The 21,443-nt window shown below is 39.4% G+C and overlaps 1 protein-coding gene across 2 annotated transcripts in view; it reads left to right on the top strand.

Moving 5' to 3' along the window:
* Positions 1–21,443, top strand: part of MED27 (mediator complex subunit 27) — a 185,238-nt gene that overhangs the window by 59,929 nt on the left and 103,866 nt on the right. For both annotated transcript variants that reach the window (XM_074974175.1, XM_074974174.1), the window contains exon 3: positions 14,885–15,015. In XM_074974175.1, the coding sequence (XP_074830276.1) occupies positions 14,885–15,015 (131 nt within the window). The remainder of the gene's footprint in view (positions 1–14,884; positions 15,016–21,443) is intronic.

The following is a 21,443-nucleotide window of genomic DNA, read 5'->3' as shown; positions in this document are numbered from 1 at the left end:
TTTCTTATATGTTGCTTACTCAGCACTAAGCCAGATTTTCATTAGACCTATGAATGACTCAGGGCATTTTAAAGGCTCCTAATCTTGTGGGTTAATTGTGTTACCCTATAATACCATTATAATTTCCCATGGAAAATAATATAAAGCATGTTCCATTCATGTACTCATAAAAATCATTAGTACTTGCAGAAAGTCTTGAATAGTAGAGGGAAAAAACAAACTGTTCTGATTCCCTCCCACAAAAGGTGGTGGTGACTGTCTTCTATTTCTGTTTGTTTAGTGTCTTGGACTATACCCATTGCTATGGTATCTGAGCTCTTTACATATAAGATACTGGTAACTTCAGTCAACTAGTGAATGAATATTGAGTAAGCACTTCTTAGCTTAAATTGTACTCTGCTGTATTTCCTTACTCTTTCTAGTTTCTCTGATCAGTTAATTCACCCAAGTGTTGCAGATAAGGGTAAGAATATGTGATCTCTTCTCAGAAGTAAGGATTACATAATCCATAGCTGTTACTTATTGTGCTGTGGTAAAAGAAATCTGTGCAATGAAAGAGGTTTTGCAAAGCAAATGGCTTTATTACACCAGTTCAGACTACTGTACTTTTTGGATTTGGTTGTAAAACATCTCTGTGCTTTTTGCACTCCCTAGTCTGAGTGTGATATTTTAACAGATGGACAGCTAATTTTTTTATAATCCAGTCCCGTCCTTTCAAATGAGGAGAAGAGATTCTTATATGTTTAACTTGCTGCTGTTAAGAAAACCTCAGCTATATAAAGTAGCATGTTGTGCACTTAGGTCTTGGGATTTGAGAATTTAATACAGCTATGCAGTTAAGCACTGGAGTTTTTTTTCACAATCACGATTTCGTACTGTAATCTTTCTGCAAGTGTAATGTCAGCTATGCTTGCACACTTATTTCAAACCTTATTAAAGCATCATTTCCTTGTTTAGTTTTTAGATTTGTGTGCTTAATCATGGAGCAGGCAAGTTGTTCAAACCTGTTTATTTTTGTTTGGGGGCACATATTAACTTGTTTCCTTTTTCTTTTGTCATCCTGAGTTATCAGGATTCTTATTAAATATCCTAACTTTTCAATTAAGAGTTATTTCCAAATTTAATTAACCCCGAATGGAAGGTAGGAACTGCCTTTTCACTTACATTCAGGTTTCCTGGTCACACTTTTATATGTTCCATCCTCTGACTATTATAGAGTTTGTAAATAGTTTTGAAATGCCAGTTTGTGATATATGGGCCTCTTTAACATTTCTTTGATTTATGTGCAGCCCGGTGGGGAAAAAGCAAAGGAAGCAAATTATGCTGGGAAAAATGTTACCACGCTTCACTTTTTTCAGTTTTAGTTAAAAACTACACTTTTATCAATCAAACCTGATGGATTTTGTTTTCCTTTCTAAAAGCATTCATAACTTAACTCTTTGAAGGCTTGAGAAATTTTTGGCCAAGATTTTTCAAAAGTGACTACTGATATTTTGGGTGCCCAATTTTGCGGCACCTTTAAATGGCCTAACTTTTACAGGTGGGTTCTTAGCACTTTTTGAAAATAAAGGCTCTTTTTGTCATTTCAGTTAGGGCCTCTAAAAATTGAGGCACCCCAAATCACTGTGTACTTCTGAGTATCTTGGCCACATGTTTCTCCCACTGTGTACAGTCTAGATTAGTTTTGCACAGACTTTATTGTATAAAAGTAAATTTTAATCCTCAGAAATTTAGATTGAAAATGAATTAAAATGAGTTTTCATTAGAATGTATCCAAATAATGACAGTTTTGCAGTTTTATAATCTGTTCTCTCAAATTCTAGTCGTTAATGTCCTAATTAAGTGCAAAGCATTACTTTTTCTCATGTCAGAAGGCCTGTTTCAGTGCAAAGGTACAACATATCCTGGAATTCGTGAAAGTCAGTCTTGCTATCGGCTTGAAGGGCTGCACAAAAACGGATTGATATCAGCCATGACCAGCATCATGGACTCAGCATGAAGAAAAATGATCTCATGGCACAAAGATGTAAAAAGGTTCACCTGCATGGCATTGTTCTTACATATAACCAGATGAATCCTGGAGTTGTGAACTCTCTCCATTAAGTCACAGTTCTACACTTTACTTGCTGATAAATGGATGTGGATGCTGAATCCAGCTTTTATTCCTGAAGTCATCTTAATTTTTCATGAATTTCAAGAGATTGTGTTGCCATTATTATGTCCCAGGCTGTCTCATCCAAAGGAAGAAGCATGGAACACATTGGAAGTGAGAAGGACACTTAAAATATACAAAGTAACCCATAAGTAGGGCAGTGATTTTGTCACTGAGGTCAAGGAAACCATGACTAGCAGAGACCTCCATGACTTGTGTGTCCCACCCCCCAGCGCCCGTGACCTGTCCATGGCTTTTACTAATAATATGCATAAGAAAAATTTAGCCTTACCCAAGGAACTCTGCCATCAAATGTAAGAAAGCATCAACATCTTTTCATCTCAAGATGAATGTCTCTGGAGTATAGAAGCTATAAAGCAGAGCTGTTTGGAGCATGTTTTCTGAAACTAGTAGAGGTGTCTCAGGCAGAGGCAGAGAAATTTGTGCTCCATATGAAAAAATATGCTGGGCAGCCACGTGGTCATCCATATGCGTGTTTGGCCAAAGGGTGCTGCACTCAATAGTACTTCAGTGAACTCCAACATATTCTCTCTAAATATTCATGTACATAGGTTGCATCCTAATAACCTTTTTATTATTTCCACTCTGAAGTAAAGACTGATGATGATCCCATTATAGGACCTGTCCGTATTGAAGAATAAAAAAAGTAATGTTTACCTGAAAATTTCATTTACTCAAGAAGTGGAAGTCTACAAATGTAACTTATAGTGATATAAGTGAATCCAGAAAAAGCCACTCTTCTTCCAGCCTGGAGTGTCCACACACACAGTTATTCCTGTATAATTATATTAACTAATACAATAAAAGTGTGTGTGTATAACAAGCCCAGAGAGTAAATAAAGCCAGGTTGTCATAATCTTTGTGGGAGACAACATATGCTACTCCAACATTAGCTCTTCTCCCCATCTCTCTTGGCCTACCAAAATCTGCATTTGTTAATCTTCCTGGCACATTTCAAAGCTCATCTAATTTTTTTCCTCTTAGGTGGCTAGGGGGTCTGTGTTGATTGAGGGCTGAAGGGTCGTTGCTTGTTTTGCTGAAAGTTCATTATGTGTGTTCTGGGCTTTATTCTTGAGCATTGTGCATTTAAATTATTGTGAAAGCAACCAGAGATAGAAACACTTTAAAGAAGTTAAAATAATTGTTAAATTATTTTTAATCACCAAAAATATATGTAACCCTTCTGCCCATCAGAGTTGGCAGCAACAAGGGCCGGGTTCAATATCTAGGGGATCCATTCCAATAACACAATGCAAACCGGCTCGAGCCCCCACCCAGTGACCTGGGACAAATATATACCACCCCCGCTGGGCGCCTCCAAGAGGCAATACTTCCCCTCTCGCAAGCACATAGTCTGAGTGTAGCAAAAGCCTTTTAATAACAGGGAGAAACAATGTGGCATTATGTTGGGGAAACACCACCAACAGGATTCATAACACAACCCATGAGCAAAAAAAACCATCCCAAGCAAATTGGGGCATGCCCCTTTCCCTCGGGTTCTTGAGTCCCAGCACCCAAACGTCTCTTGAGTCCAGCAATCCACAAATCACCCAAAGTCCAAAAAATCCAGCCCCAGAGTTCAAAAGTTCATCTGCATAGTGTTACTCCCCAGTCTGGCTAAAATGTGCCTGTGTGTGGGGGAAAGGGGTAAGGGGCACCTTACGTGTCCTGAAGCTGACTGCCCCACAGGGCTCTGCTCTGCTACGCTGTCTCCCGAACGGCTCTGCTCCACCACGACCGGCTCCGCTCTGCACCGCTCGCCGTCTCACGAACAGCTCTGCTCAGCTCGCCGTCTCACGAACACACCGCTGTCTCACGAACAGCTCCACTCCACCACGACCGGCTCTGCTCTGCACCGCTCGCTGTCTCAAGAACAGCTCTGCTCAGCTCGCTGTCTCATGAATGGCTCCGCTCTGCACAGCTCGCCGTCTCACGAACACACTGCCGTCTCACAGACGGCTCCGCTCCACCACGACCGGCTCCACTCCGCACAGCTCGCCGTCTCACGAACACACCGCTGCACTCTAGATCTTCTGGCTCCCCACTACTTGACACAGTGCTCAGTGATTTCAGCTCTTAATGATTTCAGCTCTCAGTGATTTCAGCTCATAGTAGTGGGGGCCTTAGTGCTGGTGCACCTTAAGGCCAAAGTGAATGCAGCACAGTACCTGTAGCAAGACTCTTAATAGACCCAAAATTAGCTCTGACATTCCACAGTGGAGAGAGACAGAGGTGCAATTGGTGCTTCAGGCCCTCACAAAGGGGCCCACACCACCAGGTACTAATACCTGTCTCAAGTCTCTCTCCATTCACACAGTTTTGGAACCCATGACCCTTGCCTAGCGAATGCTACTTAGTTGATGGTGAGTCCCTCCATCATAGCAAAAGGCCAAGTACAGTTCCAAGCACAGTTCCCATAATCAGGGTAATAACAATTTATTCTTCCTGCCCCAATAACAGAGACACTTAGGATCCCACAGCAGCCGAAGTGACCATTTGGGCAGCTATGGCCTCAGTCTAGGTGGGGTGGGTGTGCCTATGCAAATGAGATCAGCCCCTAAAGTTTTTTTTTTTCCACAACTTGCCACACCTCACCACCAGATGTCAGGGTGGAGCTCACCCTGACACTGCTTACATCTAGTAGCAATAGAGGTACCCACTAGACTTGTTACAGGTAGGACTATGACTACAGGTAGGAGTATTTAGGTGCCTAACTCCCATTGATTTGGGAGCCAGGTGCTTAAATACGGTTAAAAATCTGACCTATGAAGATTGTCCTTTCAGGTGAAAATGGGATGCAAACTGGCCCCCCCATTTTTGCCCTCCCTTCATGAAAATGGTTTGTGTGCTGTAATGATGAAGTCCTCCTGGAAGGTTGCAGATCATAGTATACTGCTTAACTGCTGCGTTGAGGTTAATGCGGCTAGACATTTTAATATAAATAGTTGATTTCAGCCCTTCTTCGCAGCACACCATTTATGAAGTTTCTTCAGATTTTCTGTCTTCCAAGGACATCAAAATCTCCTTGTTACCAAGACAGAAAACCATTCTTTATACCTCTACAGCTGCCACCTGAGCCTGTGACTTCAAAGATTCATTCTAGGGCTTTGGAAAATGTTTATCTTGGTCTTTCAGGGCATAAGAGAAGAGTCTGCAGTTCTAAGTTCCAGTGGCTTTTTAAGGAACCGTAGTAGCAATGAAGGTTGATGCTAATTGTATCCTTATCCAGTTTTAACAACCTGTTTTCTCTGCTACAGATCCTTTTTTCCCCTTCAAGAAGAATCCCTTTGTTAAAAAGGGAACATGGCTTTTCTTTGTGTATGAATGATTTTTAGCTCAGCGGATAGTAGGGTTATCCATTAAGAATAACATACAAATATAAACGTACCATGTATAAAAGTAAGCAATTAAAAATGGTACCATTTTGAATCTAAAACCAACATGAAATATGATCACTTGCATATTTAGCTAAGAAGTGGTGGATGTGACACTGTTTGTACCAATTAAATGTACTCAGGTTCACAGATTTCTTCTTCTTTCCTTTATTGCTGAATATGTTTCTAGCCCAGTGGTTCCCAAACTTTAACAACCTGTGAACCCCTTTCACTAAAATGTTAAGTCTTGCGAACCCCCTCCTAAAAATGAATATTCCAGGGATTTTCTCCTTTACCTGAGTATAAATGATAAAAGCAGTGATCTTGGAAATATAACATTTGTTTTTATGACATGCTTATTACACACTATTTATTATTATTAGTTATCATGACAGTATTTTTATTACATTATGAAAACGGCAACTCTCTTACAAGATCTCACGTTCGTAGCTTGTATCACTTTGAATAAGCCTGTTATAAGACAAGGCTCCTACGTTTCATCAAGGAGTATCAGATGTGAAACAGCATGAAGGGATTTAAGAAACCAACTCAAAGAGTTCCTCCTACACAAGCATTCAGGTCTTGAGCAGTCCAGGCAAACAATGTACGTTACAACAAAGCTTAAACTTGTTCTTTGTAATAATTTTGAAAACAACACTAGCTGCCTATTTAATTTAAAAACAGCAAAAAAATCCAGCTTCCTTTCCATTTCTTATAAGGAATCTTGAAGTTTAAATCTACTCAGTGTGATAGATATGCTTGCTTTGATCTGCTTAGCCTTTGGAAGTCCAGGGGCTCCAGGCTGTTGGCCCCATGCTGCCCGGGGTCCCTATGGACAGCTCTGTCCGCCATTAGGAAATTTTTTCCCGAGAACCCACTGTAACATTTTGCGAACCCCCAGGGGTTCACGAACCCCAGTTTGGGAACCACTGCTCTAGCCCATCCCTTGAATTCTGGAGGTGATTGTGGTAGCTTCACTTCACTTTTTTTGCACTTGTGACCCTCTAGGGATTCTTCTTTATGCCACTGGATTGTACCTGTGTTTCTAGGTAAGTATCAGTTTAGTTTCTAGACAACTTGACAGTTTTGAGAACTGTATGGTTTTTTTCAGAACAATTTCAGAGATGCATATGGGGGCTAAAATATGGGGTATCACCACATGCAGTTTACATATTATATAAATGTAACTATAGTGGCTTGGGCCAAGAAAAAGGTGCGTTCAGCAACGCAGCAGGGAAACTCTCTTTCATCCTTGGGGCACCTGTTCCAACCCTTTCCACCCCCAGTAAACTTACACACACCAGAATAGTACAATGAAATGGAGAAAAACAACAGGGACAGCGGTAAAACAAGGTTTACATCCAACATGAGGACCTATAGGCCCAGTGGTACCACAATATGAAAATATAGACATCGAACAATGCATCTAGAGTCAGAGTTCAGGAATCCTGGGTAGAGTTCCTGTCCAGCAGCGAGTCTTGGGTGCTCCTGGTCATCTTCGGCACCAGTAAATTTTCCCCAACAAACCCCTCCAGTGCCCTCTTTTGTCACTCTCTGTACAAACCTACACAGAGCGAAAATCTCCCCACTTAACTAGCTACAGCCTCCCTCCTTACTCCCAATGCAAAGTCACAAGCTCCAGTACTCCATAGTTCCATACAGCTTTGGTGACAGTGATACTGGGTCTGGATCTGGTTTGTCCTCACAGTGCTTCTTCTCGCTTCCATCCTGGGACGTCCCAGGTCAGCTGCTCTGTCCCTCCTGGGCTTCAGGCTGGTTCTCTACTGCTTCAGTGTGTGAGGCATATGCGCGCGCGCGCGCGCGCACACACACACACACACACACACACACACACACTTCCCTCTTCTACTCTCCTCTTCCTGGAACAACCAGCAATTCCTCTGCCTGTGTATGAACTTTTAAAGGGGTCATGCTCTCTAAACACCAAAGGGGTAACATAAATATTAGGGGCAAAGAGTCCTGTGGCACCTTATAGACTAACAGATGTATTGGAACATAAGCTTTCGTGGGTGAATACCCACTTCGTTGGATGCACGTAAATATTAGGTTTCTTTAAACTAGAGAATAGTGTGATTTTGATATAGTCTCTTCAGGTTGAAATTATCCCAAAGTGCAGTTAACTATTACCAATATAATGACCAAGTAGATTTCAAAACACTTTACAAACCTGCATGATCAGCAGTGTCTCTTGCACAGACTTGGATACTGCAACCTTTTTTATTAGGGGCAGAATGGGGATGGAAAGTTGATCTGGATAATGGGCCTATTACCAACGCTTTCAGGAAAGTGCGATGGATTTGTTAACTTCTACCTGGACATAAACTAGAGACCAGCAGAGGAGTCTTTGGTGTAATATCTCATATGAAGGACAGAACCTTTATTGGTCCAGCATTCTTAAGGTGATGTTGCAATTTTAGTATTTGGGTAGGAGCCTAACTTTGGAAGCCTACCTAAATATATGGACTCTATCACCATCCTTTATGAGCCCCTCACAGTAACCTAGTCAAGAAGGGGAAATATTATCCCCTTTGTATGCTCTTAAACCCTCTGTAAAAGAAGTATTTAATAGAGCGAGGACTGAATCCAGACCACCAATCCAGTGCCTTAAATGCAAGGCCAGTGGTGGCTCTGGAACTTCTCTTGTTGTTCACCACCATAGTGACTTTTTATATAAGGTTTTTGTTACTTGGCTCTTGTTTTTCAGTCTCTTCAAAAACTTGCTATAGGTGAATTATTGCAGAGATTAAAATCCAAAATGTTCCAATTACAGCTCATCCGGAGGAGCTTGTACTACTTCAATTAGCATGAAGCAAGTTCTTAATTGTTTTTATTTTATTATATTTTCTTTAAACATACCTGCCTGATCCCATTAGACTGAAAATAAAGAGACATTTCAGTCAACAATTAAATATCGGCATATCGGGACGAAATGATACTGGAATTCCTTTGCTAATCTAATTAGCTCTTGGTAATAGGAATATACTGTTTTATTTGGTTTTGCAAGTCTCCCATTTCTTTCACTACGGTGGGTTGTGAAGTTATGTTGCCCCTCAATTTTCCCCTTCTTTCCAACATCTTAACCCTTCTCTGAAAGTAGTAAGGAAGGACAAGGTTGATAAGTTCGCTGATTTAGAATCAGGAGTTCCGTACTGAATTTTTTTTGTTTTTTGAAAGAAAATATGAGACAAAACTACACTTGAAGGCTGCAGTCTGACACTAATTAAAACAGCACTTACAGCATAAATATTGTGCTTAGAGAGAATGGAATAAAATAGACATAATGGAGAGAAATTCTAAAATAAACAATGTTTAAAAACAACACAGACTGAGAAAGACACAAACTTTGTTTTCCTAGCGTGCCATTTCAGAGAGCATTTTCCAATCTGCCAGTCTTGGGAAAGGACCCACTCAACCCTCTTCTGCAGGCCTGGGGAGCAAATGTAGGTCTCTTTAGAATGTTCCATGTGGAACTGAGACAGTGACACTATGCATATGGCTTCAGTACAAATAGAAGCCGTTACATGGAAGAGATTTTAATAGTAGTGCAAGCTCTTTAAAAGAGGACAACTGTAATACTGGGATTTGAAGGACGAAAAGTAATGGGATAACAGTTCTGTTACCTCCACAGGTGGGGTACAATACTTGTTGCTTAGGCATCCTAGTGAGTTGGAAGGAGTGTGGGGAATATATTTAAAAAAAGAAAAGAAAAGGAGAACAAAGTGTTCTAATTGAGTTGGAAATCTAGAACAAATACATGATGTCTGGCTTTCCTATTAATTGAAAGGCCGGAAACCTAGTTCAGCAAGAGAAAATAAATAAGTAAATAAATTGGAGAACCTGCTCTTTTGGTCTGTTGATGCTGTTTTGACCAAGTTGAGAATTCAGCTATACTAAAATGATCAAACATTGTTTAGAAATTTTTTTTTCCAAACTGGCCTCATTATCTGAGATACTCTTTTAAAAGCGTATCAATTAAAGTAATGTAACTTCTCTCTTGCCTGCGTTCGTCTGCAAAGATGAAACCAAGGGAGTGTTCTGTTGGCTTGCTCATAGCTGGGTTCAAAAGAACTACTACCGCTTTATCATAATAAACTCCCTTGTTAGCTGAAAGGGAGAAGTATTTTAATGAGGGGCAAAGTACTGTGCATCTTAAAAGGAGAGGAATGTGCATGTTTTTGCTAATGTTATAGTGGTCTTAGAAAGTCCTGTGATGGATAAGGATCTGTCATTGCTTCCAGGAAGCCCCTATTCTCAGGGAGGTTGGAACCAGATACTTTTTAAAACAACTCCCTCTTGCTTCCCTCTCACCCCCACCGCCAAAAGCACTTTATTTAAAATATGATATCCATATATGTTCCTGTAATATTTAAAATTAAGATTTTGGAAAAAGTCACCTTGGGGTTATAAGAACGAACACACATGAGCTTTCTGGTTTTAAACTTTTTTTTTTTTTTTTTTGAAGCAAAGTAATTACTCAGAAAAGAATTCTAAGGATTGTTAATATGTCAGTTTATTGCACACAGTGAACTGACATGATCAAATGCTCCAGGTGCTTTTTCAGTTTCTGCAAGCTAAATAATATCTTCAGTAAGTGGAGTGTAATGGCTTGTTTTGTCAGCAATCAACACAAGCAAAAGGCCATTTGATATGATCCTAATGGTAAACCTTTGACTGCCAGAACCTGGGACTGGACAATAGGGGATGGCTCACTGGCTAATTGCCCTATTCTGGTCATTCCTCCTGAAGCATCTGGCTCCGGCCACGTCAGAAGACAGGGTATTGCGCTAGATGGACCATTAGTGTGACCCTATTTGGCCAAACTTATGTTCTTAGCATTTCACTGGTGGTAAAGAGCTCAGCTTCTCACTAGCCAGTTGGATTTCCCCAAAACTGAAAGTTACATGGATGAGTTGCTGTAATAGTGCTTTTGAATGATGGGGAATCCTGAGTGGCTGATGTGATGATGATTTTTAATGCTGTCCAATATGTCAACATTCAGGTACAACAGGTAATTTACATATTTAATCTGACAGGTGTTGCACACATTTAGCTGGCAAAATGCTAAACGGTAACTGTCAACAGCAGCTTGAGGGTGGTGATCACTGAAAATATCAGAATACAAGAAATTTCTGGCAGTCTAGCCATAGCATCTGATTTCTGGGACTGTTTTTATTGAAACAGTATGGTTACAATTGGAGAACAAATTATTTGGAGAAATAGGATACTGGTACGTATGCAAAATACCTTAATGAAATATTTAGAGCGTCTGTGACTAATCCGTTCGAGTCACATCTTTGATGTAACAAGTTAAGTAACTCATGAAACGGCTTATTGGTCTACTCCTTCAAGGTGCTCAGCCTCCATTGAAATTAATGAGTTGAAAGCACTCCACATCTCACAGTAAATGCTGAGCGCTGATTGGACCCTAAGGGATCAGGCTGTACCATTCTTTCCTGAGGAGTGAAGGCAGAACTCTTTTCAGTCACGTGACAAACTCTCTGAATGATGCTCAGAAGGAGTGGATGGACCAAGTCATAGACTTCTTGAACTGGTTTCATTCCTCTCCCTATTTGTATTGAATCCATTCTTGACCTATGTCTTCTGTTAAACATCCCAGGCTGGCTTGAGCTACAGAAGCCAAATATTTTTTCACCATCCAGAAGATAGTGGTTTGGCTTTTGAACTGAGTAAAACTAATAGCAAGTATTTTACAGTTTATTCATGTGAAGGCTATGATTCTTTCAATATTTTGTTTTTAAGTAATACTAATAATTACTATTTATACTAGTGTTTCAAAGCACTCCCCCCCCCCCCCCCCCAAGAAATGCTGGAAGTATGCCAACAGAGGTGCTTGTGTCCTGTATCACCTATATAGTAGTAATACTGAGAGCAAAATAAAGGCGTTGAACTATTGCATGCCAGAGTGAACAAGTAGAGACAGGCAAAGCAGTAAAACAATGGAGTAATACTATGTGAAATTATATATATTTTGCACTGTCTTAAACATTATCTCAGCCGGTCATTAAAGACAGCCTCATTACCTAATGTTGCCAGCTTTCACTAATTTGTTGCGAATCTCATGTCTTTCTTAAATGTAATTTTCCTGGAGTCAGGCAATTGCAAGAGAATCTCATATTTCTTTAGAGAATTTCCAGCCCTCATGGCTGCATAGAAACTCTTGAAAGCACCTTAAAGGCACAGAGACCACAAGGCAAATAAAGGAACCCCACAAATTTTTTAAGTAAAAAACCTGATTTTTTTTAAAGGGTCTGACTCATGACTTTTGAATAGTTGGGGTTGACAATACTGGTTGTATATCCCATCTGTAGGATAATTCCTATACAGGAAATTTCTGATGATAGAATGACTAGCAGTTTTTTAATTAGCTCCTATAATAACTGTACTGTAATAATTTCGTGCTGGGAATAAGGGACTTTCTAAAAAGCCCATGAAACCAGAATAATAGAAAGGGTAACTGCAGATGGAATAACAGAACAGAAAACCTAGAATAACCAGATATGATGAAAAGATGTATTCCCTTCCCCCAGTCCTTTATTCTGCTCACATTTGACCATGCCATAAAAAGAACATATTATCTTGAAAAGTAGAGAACTATTATCGACCTTTTCGTGGTCCTTTTTGAAACAAGAGTTGCTCTCGTGGAACATTAGGAGATAAATGTGTGCATTGTAAAGTGTACATTTTTATGTGTATATACCACATTATGCATTAAATCTCATGCCTGTATTTGTAAATAGTAATAAATCTGAATTACCCTTTAGCCTTGGTTCTGTTTTTCAGAACCTGTGACTAAGGAAACATTTTCCCAGTCTTTTTGGTTCAAAAATGCATTGTGTACAATACAGTGTGTGATGCTTAAATAATGTATAAATGACATTGGACAGGAGTTTCCTATCAGTTTTATTAACTTTGACCCTTTCTCTCATTATAAAGATTTAAAAAAAAAAAATTTTATGGGCCCTTATAGATTTTTGACAGTTGGGTCTGTGTTCCTGGAAGCATAGAATGGGGGGTGTGTGTGTGTGTGTGTGTGTACACAATTAACAAAAAGTCACTGAATTACTGGGAGTCAGCATTCAAGGACATAGTTTGTTTTCTGGAATACTAATTTTTTAAAAAGGGTACATACTTTTCTTGTACCTGGCCCCTAACTGTGAAATATACCAGGAGGTCTCCGAATAGTATCACATTTTAAAATGGTAATATTAAGAGTTCATCTGTAATAGTACTATTTTTTGCTCTCTCTTTTGAGCAGGTGGCCAAAATGATGCCATTTGGGTAAAATACCTGTCATGCCACTCTGCACAGTGAGCATAACTCTTCCAGAGTAGTGTCAGCAGGGACAAAATGGCTGAGTTTGCACTGATCATAATAAGATGCAATGAAGAAAAGGGAAGGGAATGTTCCTAGAGCCAGGAAGGGGTCTCCTGCCAAGCTGTCTTTCCCTTTAATTCCATAAAACACTGTGCATGTTGCACTCATTGCAAATTCTGGTAGTGGAGATAGAAAACTAAGCCTCTGACATTTTGAAACATTGTCTTTCAAACTTGTAGTGTCCCTTTCGTTCATTGATTTCCCATTTAAGAAATTTGTAGGAGAAAAACAAATTTGAGCAAAATTCATTGGTCTAAGATGAGTTGTTAGAGCAATATGATACCCCTCCCTTTCCCTAGCTGAGAGTAGTTCTGCTTTTATTAAGAGTGCTATACATCTTTGTCTGTGTCATAGTGCTGTATAAATCACATGGCAAATCGACCAAGTAAATCAGGAAGCTGTTAAAAAAGCAATAAGGATGCTGTAAACACTGACATTTAAGTCTTATTGGCTCACTGGATAGCTTCATTCATTTTTAGAGTAATTTTCAAGGAGATAATTTTAATTGGTTTTGTTTCTTTCATTTTCAGTCACAACACTGTAGAACGGTGGTGTGTAAGTGGATTTTATTTTCTGAACATTGTTAGGTTATGGCGAGGAAGCTATGACATTCTTATGTGGTGGTCATGGGATTAGTTTCCCTCAATTGTAAAATAGCTGACCTTTTCAAAACAAATGTATAGACACTTTGACAAAACACTAATATAGGGCTACAGATAGGGAAAGAATTCCACTTGGCTAACATTGAATAAATATCTGGTGCTTTTTACTTCAGAATCTGGGGTAGGGTGAACCTCATTGAGCAGGATGGTTTAAGAAGTGTTAAGGTTAATTTGTAACTTATCGATTTCATAATTTGGTTTCACCATAAAGACACCAGTATGTCTATCTGAGAATAAGCTCAGTAAAATTGTCTTCCATGTTCGCATACATCCTTCACATATTGTCTTTCACTGTCAACTAAAATAAATGCCTGGGGAAGACAGCTACTTCAGATGAAATTTTCATTTGCAAAATGAGCAGGTGCAAGCAATTGGGAAAAAAAGCTAGATTTTCCTAATGTAGCCAGCTTCCTGATCCTCTTCTTTTAAGGATCCCTGAATCTCTTGGTTTATTGTGTATGATCTGTTACCCATTCATAAATAATTATTGTTATATCTGTTTGTATAGTAAAATATTACTTCCTTAAATTAATGAGAGCTATGTCCAGGTTCACAAATTTATTTTGCATAGAGCAGCAAATTATGGGATCAGTTTTCCTGGCATCTGAAATAAATATTAAAGAGAAATTGGCTGCCTCTGTAGGATTTAGGTCAACTTGGACACAACATACTGTCCTTAATTAGTTTGTATCTGTAGCTTATTAAACACTACAGTTTTTAATATATCGTGGGCTCTGCTTTCAAGCCTAAAAGAGTAGTCTAGCAGAAATTATAATATTGGTCACAGGTCATTCACATAGATAAAGCCTCCTATAAAACTAGCATGGTGACTTCAAATAGGAAAAAAAATCCGAATGGTTGTTGGGGGGAGAGAGAGAGAGAATGTTCTACGGTTTTATGAACAAAACTGGGTTTCAGGAAATATTGATTCTGTTACTGACTCACCTGCACAACTGCTGTGTTATCTTGGTCAAGTTACTTAACCTCTGTAGCTTAGTTTCCTTGTCTATAAAATGGGAATATCTACCTTCCTCATGGGCCTGTTGTAAAGTATAACTTGTATTTAATGTTCATAAAGTGCTTGTATGGATGGTGCTATAATGTGCAAAGTATTAGTTGCTATCTTACTAGCAGCAAGTAGCTGCTGTGTTACTAAGGATGCAGGAGATGAAAATCTGAGATGTACAGAATATTGCAGTTGGGCAAAGAGGAGGATTTTTAATGCACTGTCTCTTTGCTGATTTCACTTTGCTCTCTAGTTGCAGTACCATGCAGGGCTAGCGTCTGGCCTTTTGAATCAACAGTCTTTGAAACGTTCTGCCAACCAGATGGGAGTATCTGCAAAACGGAGACCAAAAGCCCAACCTACAACTCTTGTTTTACCACCTCAGTGAGTAGTGGAACATTTTTGAGAGAATTCTTATTGTGTGATGTTTTTTGTTTTTAATTTAAAAAATTAACCTTGTAATATTAAGAGGCTTTTGCAATGGGCTTGCTCTATAGAGGAGTGAGACTAGTAACTGGATGGGGACTATGGGTACCATGAAAACAATGAATTGCTGCCTATCAGTCTCCCTGAAAGTTACTTTGGACTCTAACAACAAATCTGAATTATAGGAATTCTCCTTTCCAGATGGCCTTGAAAGTATTTTTGCAAGATCAGATTGACATTGAAGCAAGATTCTTCATTAACTGATCAGTGACTAGGAGATTTGAGTAGGTCTTTTCAGAAAGTCCTAAAAGACTGGAGCCAAAAAGTCTTTGGTGCTAGTACTTTCTTGTCAAATGTCTGTTCTCAGTCCATCTGTTCACCATATGTTAATTTTTCATTGGATTGAAACCTCCTTTACAGGTGACAAGCAATTATGAGGACACCTAGAAAATGTTTAAGGACATAGACAACAGCACTCTAGGCAGTCTGTGTTGCGATGCCAGAAACACCGAGATACCCACAACTAGGCTTATAAATAAGTAAACTGTTTAAAATATTTAGTTATGTATAAGTAAAGTATTATATTAGGAAATGAAGTGTTAAGTGATTATTCAGGGTACTGACCATCCTTGTAGCTGGTAAAAATGGACTGCTGCCTTTCACGTAGAACAAGATCCACTGATGTATAAATACTGTATTGCATCTCTGTCACTGGAGTCTGTGGCACTGAGTCAGTGCTGGACCTAAAGGAAATCCAAGCTTTCTTAAGATAAAATGAAATGAGAGCAATCAGCAGAGTTTTCTCCTTGTATAGTAACTTCAAACAGCTAGTAATTCAAAAATCTATAAACTGTTGTATCTTCTTACCAATATATCAATAGCAGGGTAGTTAAAAAGGCTGCTTTAGCAAAATTACATGATGTGGAGCCAAATATCACTCTGTTGTATCAGTGTAACTGCATTGACTTCGGACTGCGGTGGTAACTTAGGTAGACTTTGGTTGAATGTGTATATTTCTCTGGCAGAGGAGTTAAATTTATTTGGTAGAGAGAGACAAATTCCATTTTTAATTATGGTTCATGGGCTAGAGTATTGTGTTGCCAATTCTCTGTTTTATTCTGAGTCTGATGACGTTTGTTGTTTTTCCTCATAGCCCCAGCTTCTGAAATCCTATGATACGGGAAAATCTCAGCTTACTTTTTTTTTTAACCTTTTTTTTTTCCTTTTTCTTTTTAAATCATAACCTTCTTGGTTGCAGAGGGAAGCCTGAAAATGTGATCAGAGTATATAATGGGTTGAATAGAGCCTTAGTGTAGTAACTAAACTTGTTGTTACGGTCATATTATTGTTATTTGTTCAATACCTTATTGCCACGTTCAGCATCACTCAGCTCACCTTAAGGATCAGCTATATTTCTCTTCTCCTCCACCTCACTTTTTCCGCCCTCTTCCTTCATTAACTTTTCTATTCTCTCTCTTGTCACTGTTCTTGTGTCACTTCTTGTTTCTTCTTTCTGAATTTCCTTCCTGCATCAACTTCCAGTTGCCACACTCTTACCCTTAGGCTTTACTCCCACTTCTACCCCATTCTGCCCCTAAAATAAGCAATGAAAAAATTAATGTTTACACTTTGTATCGTTAGGCTTCAGAATCAACATGCCAGTGAGTTTTTTTTTTTTATTGGTGGGCAGGGAAGTTCACCTCTTGCAGCCTGTCCGCAGACTCAGACTGTACTGCATCTGTCATACTTGATTCATGTTTGGAAGGTTTTCTTCTCAATCATGAGAACTAGAATTCCCGCTCCTCACCCCCCAATGGAAGCTGGGTATATGCAAATTCTAAATATTTCCCATGGACCACATAAATTCATCATGAGGGCTGGATCAGGCCCATCATCTGGATGTCTAACTGCTCTGGCCAGTGGTGAGAACAGAATTGTGGCACGTTTAAGAGGTGTCTGAATTGTTGGCAATTTGAAAGATACAGTTGTTTGAAAATGTGGCTGGCATAGTAATGTCACCCTGGGAACATCTCTTATTCACATTCCTTCCTGCCTGTGATTAGTGATTCAGGGCCAACAAAATAAATTGCAGCAGTTGAAGGATTATTGAGATAAAAGGGTACATTATTAATATTTTCCCATTGGGGTGCGAACCTTTCCTCTGTGTTCTATATTTCCAGGTGCTCAAATATTCTCAGGTTTTTGAGGGGGGGAGAGGGAAGCTTACTCAAATATGTTGCATGTTGGGAGATCAGTTGATGCCTCGGTTATTGTATGCATATTGTATAACTACATGCTGTGGTGCTATTGCAGATAATCTCCAGTAATCCTGGTTTCTCTAATAGTGAACATATAATTGCGTTTCCGTGGATTAAGATGACTACATGTTGTGCTACATTAATTAATCAATATTTGATGTGCTTGTTCTGTCTGATATTTTTGTATTTGACAGTTCATTGTTATGTTTAATGTGACATCTTATATCAAAATATAAAAATGGAGCGGCAAATGGATTACGTTGTCCCAATTGTGCTACAGTTTCATGGGTATAATGAGTTCTCCCTTCTCATTTTTCCTCATTCCTCATAACAGCAGAAGCAGCATGGGAAGAATCTTCAGCACAAACAAGATGTTTCCTTGAAAAGGCATTTTAGGAAGTGAAGAATTCTTCCCACCACTTTGCTATTATTTATGCCATGGAAATTCAGATATCTTGTATCTGTTGTGTATTTGAACAAATACGCTTTTTTTTTTTATTTTGACAAATATTCTTGTTTCAGCAAAAATATTAAGTTGCAGGTCTTTAGTAGCATTGTCTTTAGGGATTCAGTAACACTTAAATGTTATTCAGAGCAGTAGCATTGCTTCAAATTTTCTTAGTGCACAGGGAGATAAAACTAGCTTTGCACTTTCACCAAAAGGCCCATGTGCCAAACCATATTGTATGCCATGGTCAGATCAAGGAAAACTGAACCAGTCTTCAGCTTATGTTGGAATCCATTTTTGATCAAAGTTGTAAGTGCCAGAACTTGATCACATGTACTACGACTGCAGTGAAAACCAGCTTGCTCTGGTGCCAGCCTGCCTTCCACAGATGGTGAAATTCTTTGCACAAGCAGATACTCAAGGACCTTTAAAGCAAACGCTTAGAAGTGAAACTGGCTGTAGCTCGAAGGTGAGTGTAGGTCTTTCCCCGGTTTCAGCAAGACAATGACCTTCGCTTGGTGCCAGACTATAGGCAGTCTGGATTCCCGCAGAACTTTGTTGAAAACTCAAATGAGCAATTCCTGAGGGTGAGGACCAGATGTTTAATGAATTCAGGTACAATTCTATCCCGATGCAGTAATCGATGTCAGACAGAAGAGGAATGCCAGGAAACTACCACTCTACGGCTCAGGAAATAAGATGGATAATGACATGGATAAAGAATTTTCTGAAGGCCTTTCATGCTGGCACTGTATCCCAAAGGCTAATTATATCCAATTAGTAGCAAATGGAGCAGTTACATTCCCTTGTGAAGCTGGCAGTTCAAAACTTGAGTCTCCCAGATGTGGTGGTGCAGTGTGGTACAGTGCATCACAAATAGCCCAACTATTACAGGGTTTCTAAACTACTTTAGCAAGCTATATTTCAACCAGAACCTATTACATGTGTTCTTTTGCCTAGCAACAGCATGTTTACTCAGTAACCCCTTTGGTCTTTTAAATCCTTACACTTCTGAGCTGGAGACCAGAAAGGCTTCTGAATATGCCTCTCTAGTGCAGCTAAATGTAGCTAGTTAAAATATAGAATATTCCATTTATTTGAATAAATGTTCATTAGAAAACTGCCAATAGAAAGAAGTAGTAATCTAAAATATTTTTTCTTAGTGGAACAAACAATTATAAGGAAAACAGACTTGGTAGATTTATTCATACTTTTTGACATGAGTTTGGGCTGGGATGGGTTAGTCTTAATTACTCTTGAAAGATGTACATATTGAAGCATCAGCATAACATATATATGGCTATAAATTTGACTGCGGATGAGTATTGTAAGAAGTTGAAGGTTTCTCATCTGTTTAAAAGGAGGAACAACAATGTATTTAGTGAAGCCATCATTTATTTCTTATGGGAAAGGCATGTGGTGTACAAACTTTCAGGAATCCCTAAACTTAAAAGGCAGGCTACGTACTCTATGAAGTGGCTTGTAAGTATTGCCAGTTATTCGTTGAGCGGTTGCAGATATGTATTCCATTCAAGTATGTGAAATCCATTTTTCTAAATTCCAGGTAAGTACATTTTTTAAAAAGACTAGTCTGTCTCTTCCCTTCTGTTAAAGAAATGGCATCACTCTGGGCCCTTAATACAGTGCTAGTTGCTCTCATGGGTCTTCTGTTTGAGCCCTTGGTAACCTGCTCTCTGTGCTTTCTTTGCCAAAAGGCAGCTTTTCTCATAGCCATAACTCCCTCAAGGAGGGTGAGAGAGTTGCAGACTCTCATGCAGGACTTCCCTATACAGAACTTTTTAAAGATAAATATGGTGCTAAGGCAGCATCCAAAATTTATGTGAAAAGTGGTGTCACGGCTTCACCTTAACCAAACATATATTAACCTGTATTCTATCCTAAACTGCATTTGAGTGCGGAGGAATAGCTCCATCATATACTGAATGTGAGATGATGTTTGGCATTCTACTTAGAGAGGACTAAGCTGTTTTAGTCATTCCTCTCGACTGTGTTTCTTATGCAGAGCAAGTAAAGGGTTAGGCAGTTTCCATGCACACAGTCTTTAGGTGGATTACTTCCTACAGTACTGCAGCATATGGAGTACCTCAGAGACTGGTAGCTCATTCAACTAGGGCCCAAGCCACTTTGGTTGTGTTCCTCAGTGCTGTTTCTATATTAGACATTTGCAGAGCAGCTATCTGGTCTTCAGTACATATTTTTACCAAGTATTAGGCAAACTTTGAGAGAGTGGTTTTACAATCATTCTTTAGTCTCTGAGCCCCACCTCCTCCAGTTACAGGTTTTGAATCACCTGAGTGGAATATACATCTGCAACAATGTGAAGAAGGAGAAAAATGTTTACTAACTGTACTGTAACTGTTGCTGTTCAAGGTGTGGGTGAAGGTGCATATTCCACCCACTGTCCCCTTCTGCACTGGCATCATTAGCCCTGGATTCTGGTGTGAAGGAAGAGAGGTGGGTCAGGGAGGCACTGCCCTTATATAGCCATGGGAAGGCCTACGGGGCTGAAAGGCATGAATTTCACCTGGACAGGTACTGTTAAGCAGTTACCCAAGTTTGATGCGCTTGGTGTATGAACCCCTGAGTGGTATACACCTCTGCACCCACATCTCAAAGAACAGTAATTATAGTGCAGGTAAATAACTGCTTTTGCTCTGCTATCGTTGAATCTTGACAAGAGGCCTCTAGTGTTGTTTGCTTTCCAGTAGCAGATTTCTCTAGCAGTTGAGTGGGAGAGGAGGAGGAATGTTATGATGGTGGTCCATCTCTCTCTTCTGATAGCAGAGATCTACAAAAGAACATGTCTAGTGATGTGCTTCTTTCTCCCCTCCTCAGTTCTAACAGGATTTCTCCTTTCCACTGAGGAGACACATTTGACTTAACAAACTTCTTGTCTTTCTCCTGCCTTCTGCTGAAGAAATGAGGACTTGATTTTCAGAGGTGCTGAACACCTTCAACTCCCATGAAGATAACAGGAAGTTAGATGTACTCAGCACCTTTTTAAAAACTAGAGTTGTGGTCCTGGTTTTCAAATTGAACAGGAAACAGTGACTCTTGTTCTAAGTTCTCTTGAAATTTAAATACTGGACATGGTTAATGTAATAACGTATGCTGTATTATTTCTTTTGGCATTATATGTTGAAAGTAAATTTTCACTCATTAAATTGGCTCCAAGGATCCCTACTCCTGGAATCCACATGCCATGGCATGTGGAATTCAGTACTGCTGAAAGCAGTTAGTCTTAGGAAGGTGCTCCATGCCAATGCACAGCCCTGCTGAGAGCACAGCAGACACTCTGATGTGTTACTGTACAGCTGAGAAACAAGATCAGCATGAAACACTGTGATATGGTGAAGAGAGAACAGGGTAACCATAGTGAGCTCACTTTATTTATTCTTGGCATTATACTTGTTGGCAAACACAGGGTGGTCTATTAGTATTAATGAGATTTTTTTAGGGGTATCATATAAAGACTAGACCCAATAGTTTGTATAGCTTTATAGATAACTGAACTGGAGTATTGAAAAAACACTCTTTCCTAGAACTGTTCCAGTATCTAAAGTTTAAATTATTCCCTAATATAATTGGGAAAATAGGTTTCTACTTGCTAAGAACTCTCTGGCTCGTGGTTCAATTGACAGAGAGGCCTGAGTATAAAT

The sequence above is a fragment of the Natator depressus genome, chromosome 16 (assembly GCF_965152275.1).
Source record: "Natator depressus isolate rNatDep1 chromosome 16, rNatDep2.hap1, whole genome shotgun sequence".
Lineage (NCBI taxonomy): Eukaryota > Metazoa > Chordata > Testudines > Cheloniidae > Natator > Natator depressus.
The sequence above is the reverse complement of the archived record's forward strand: the minus strand, read 5'-3'. Positions and strand labels throughout refer to the sequence as shown.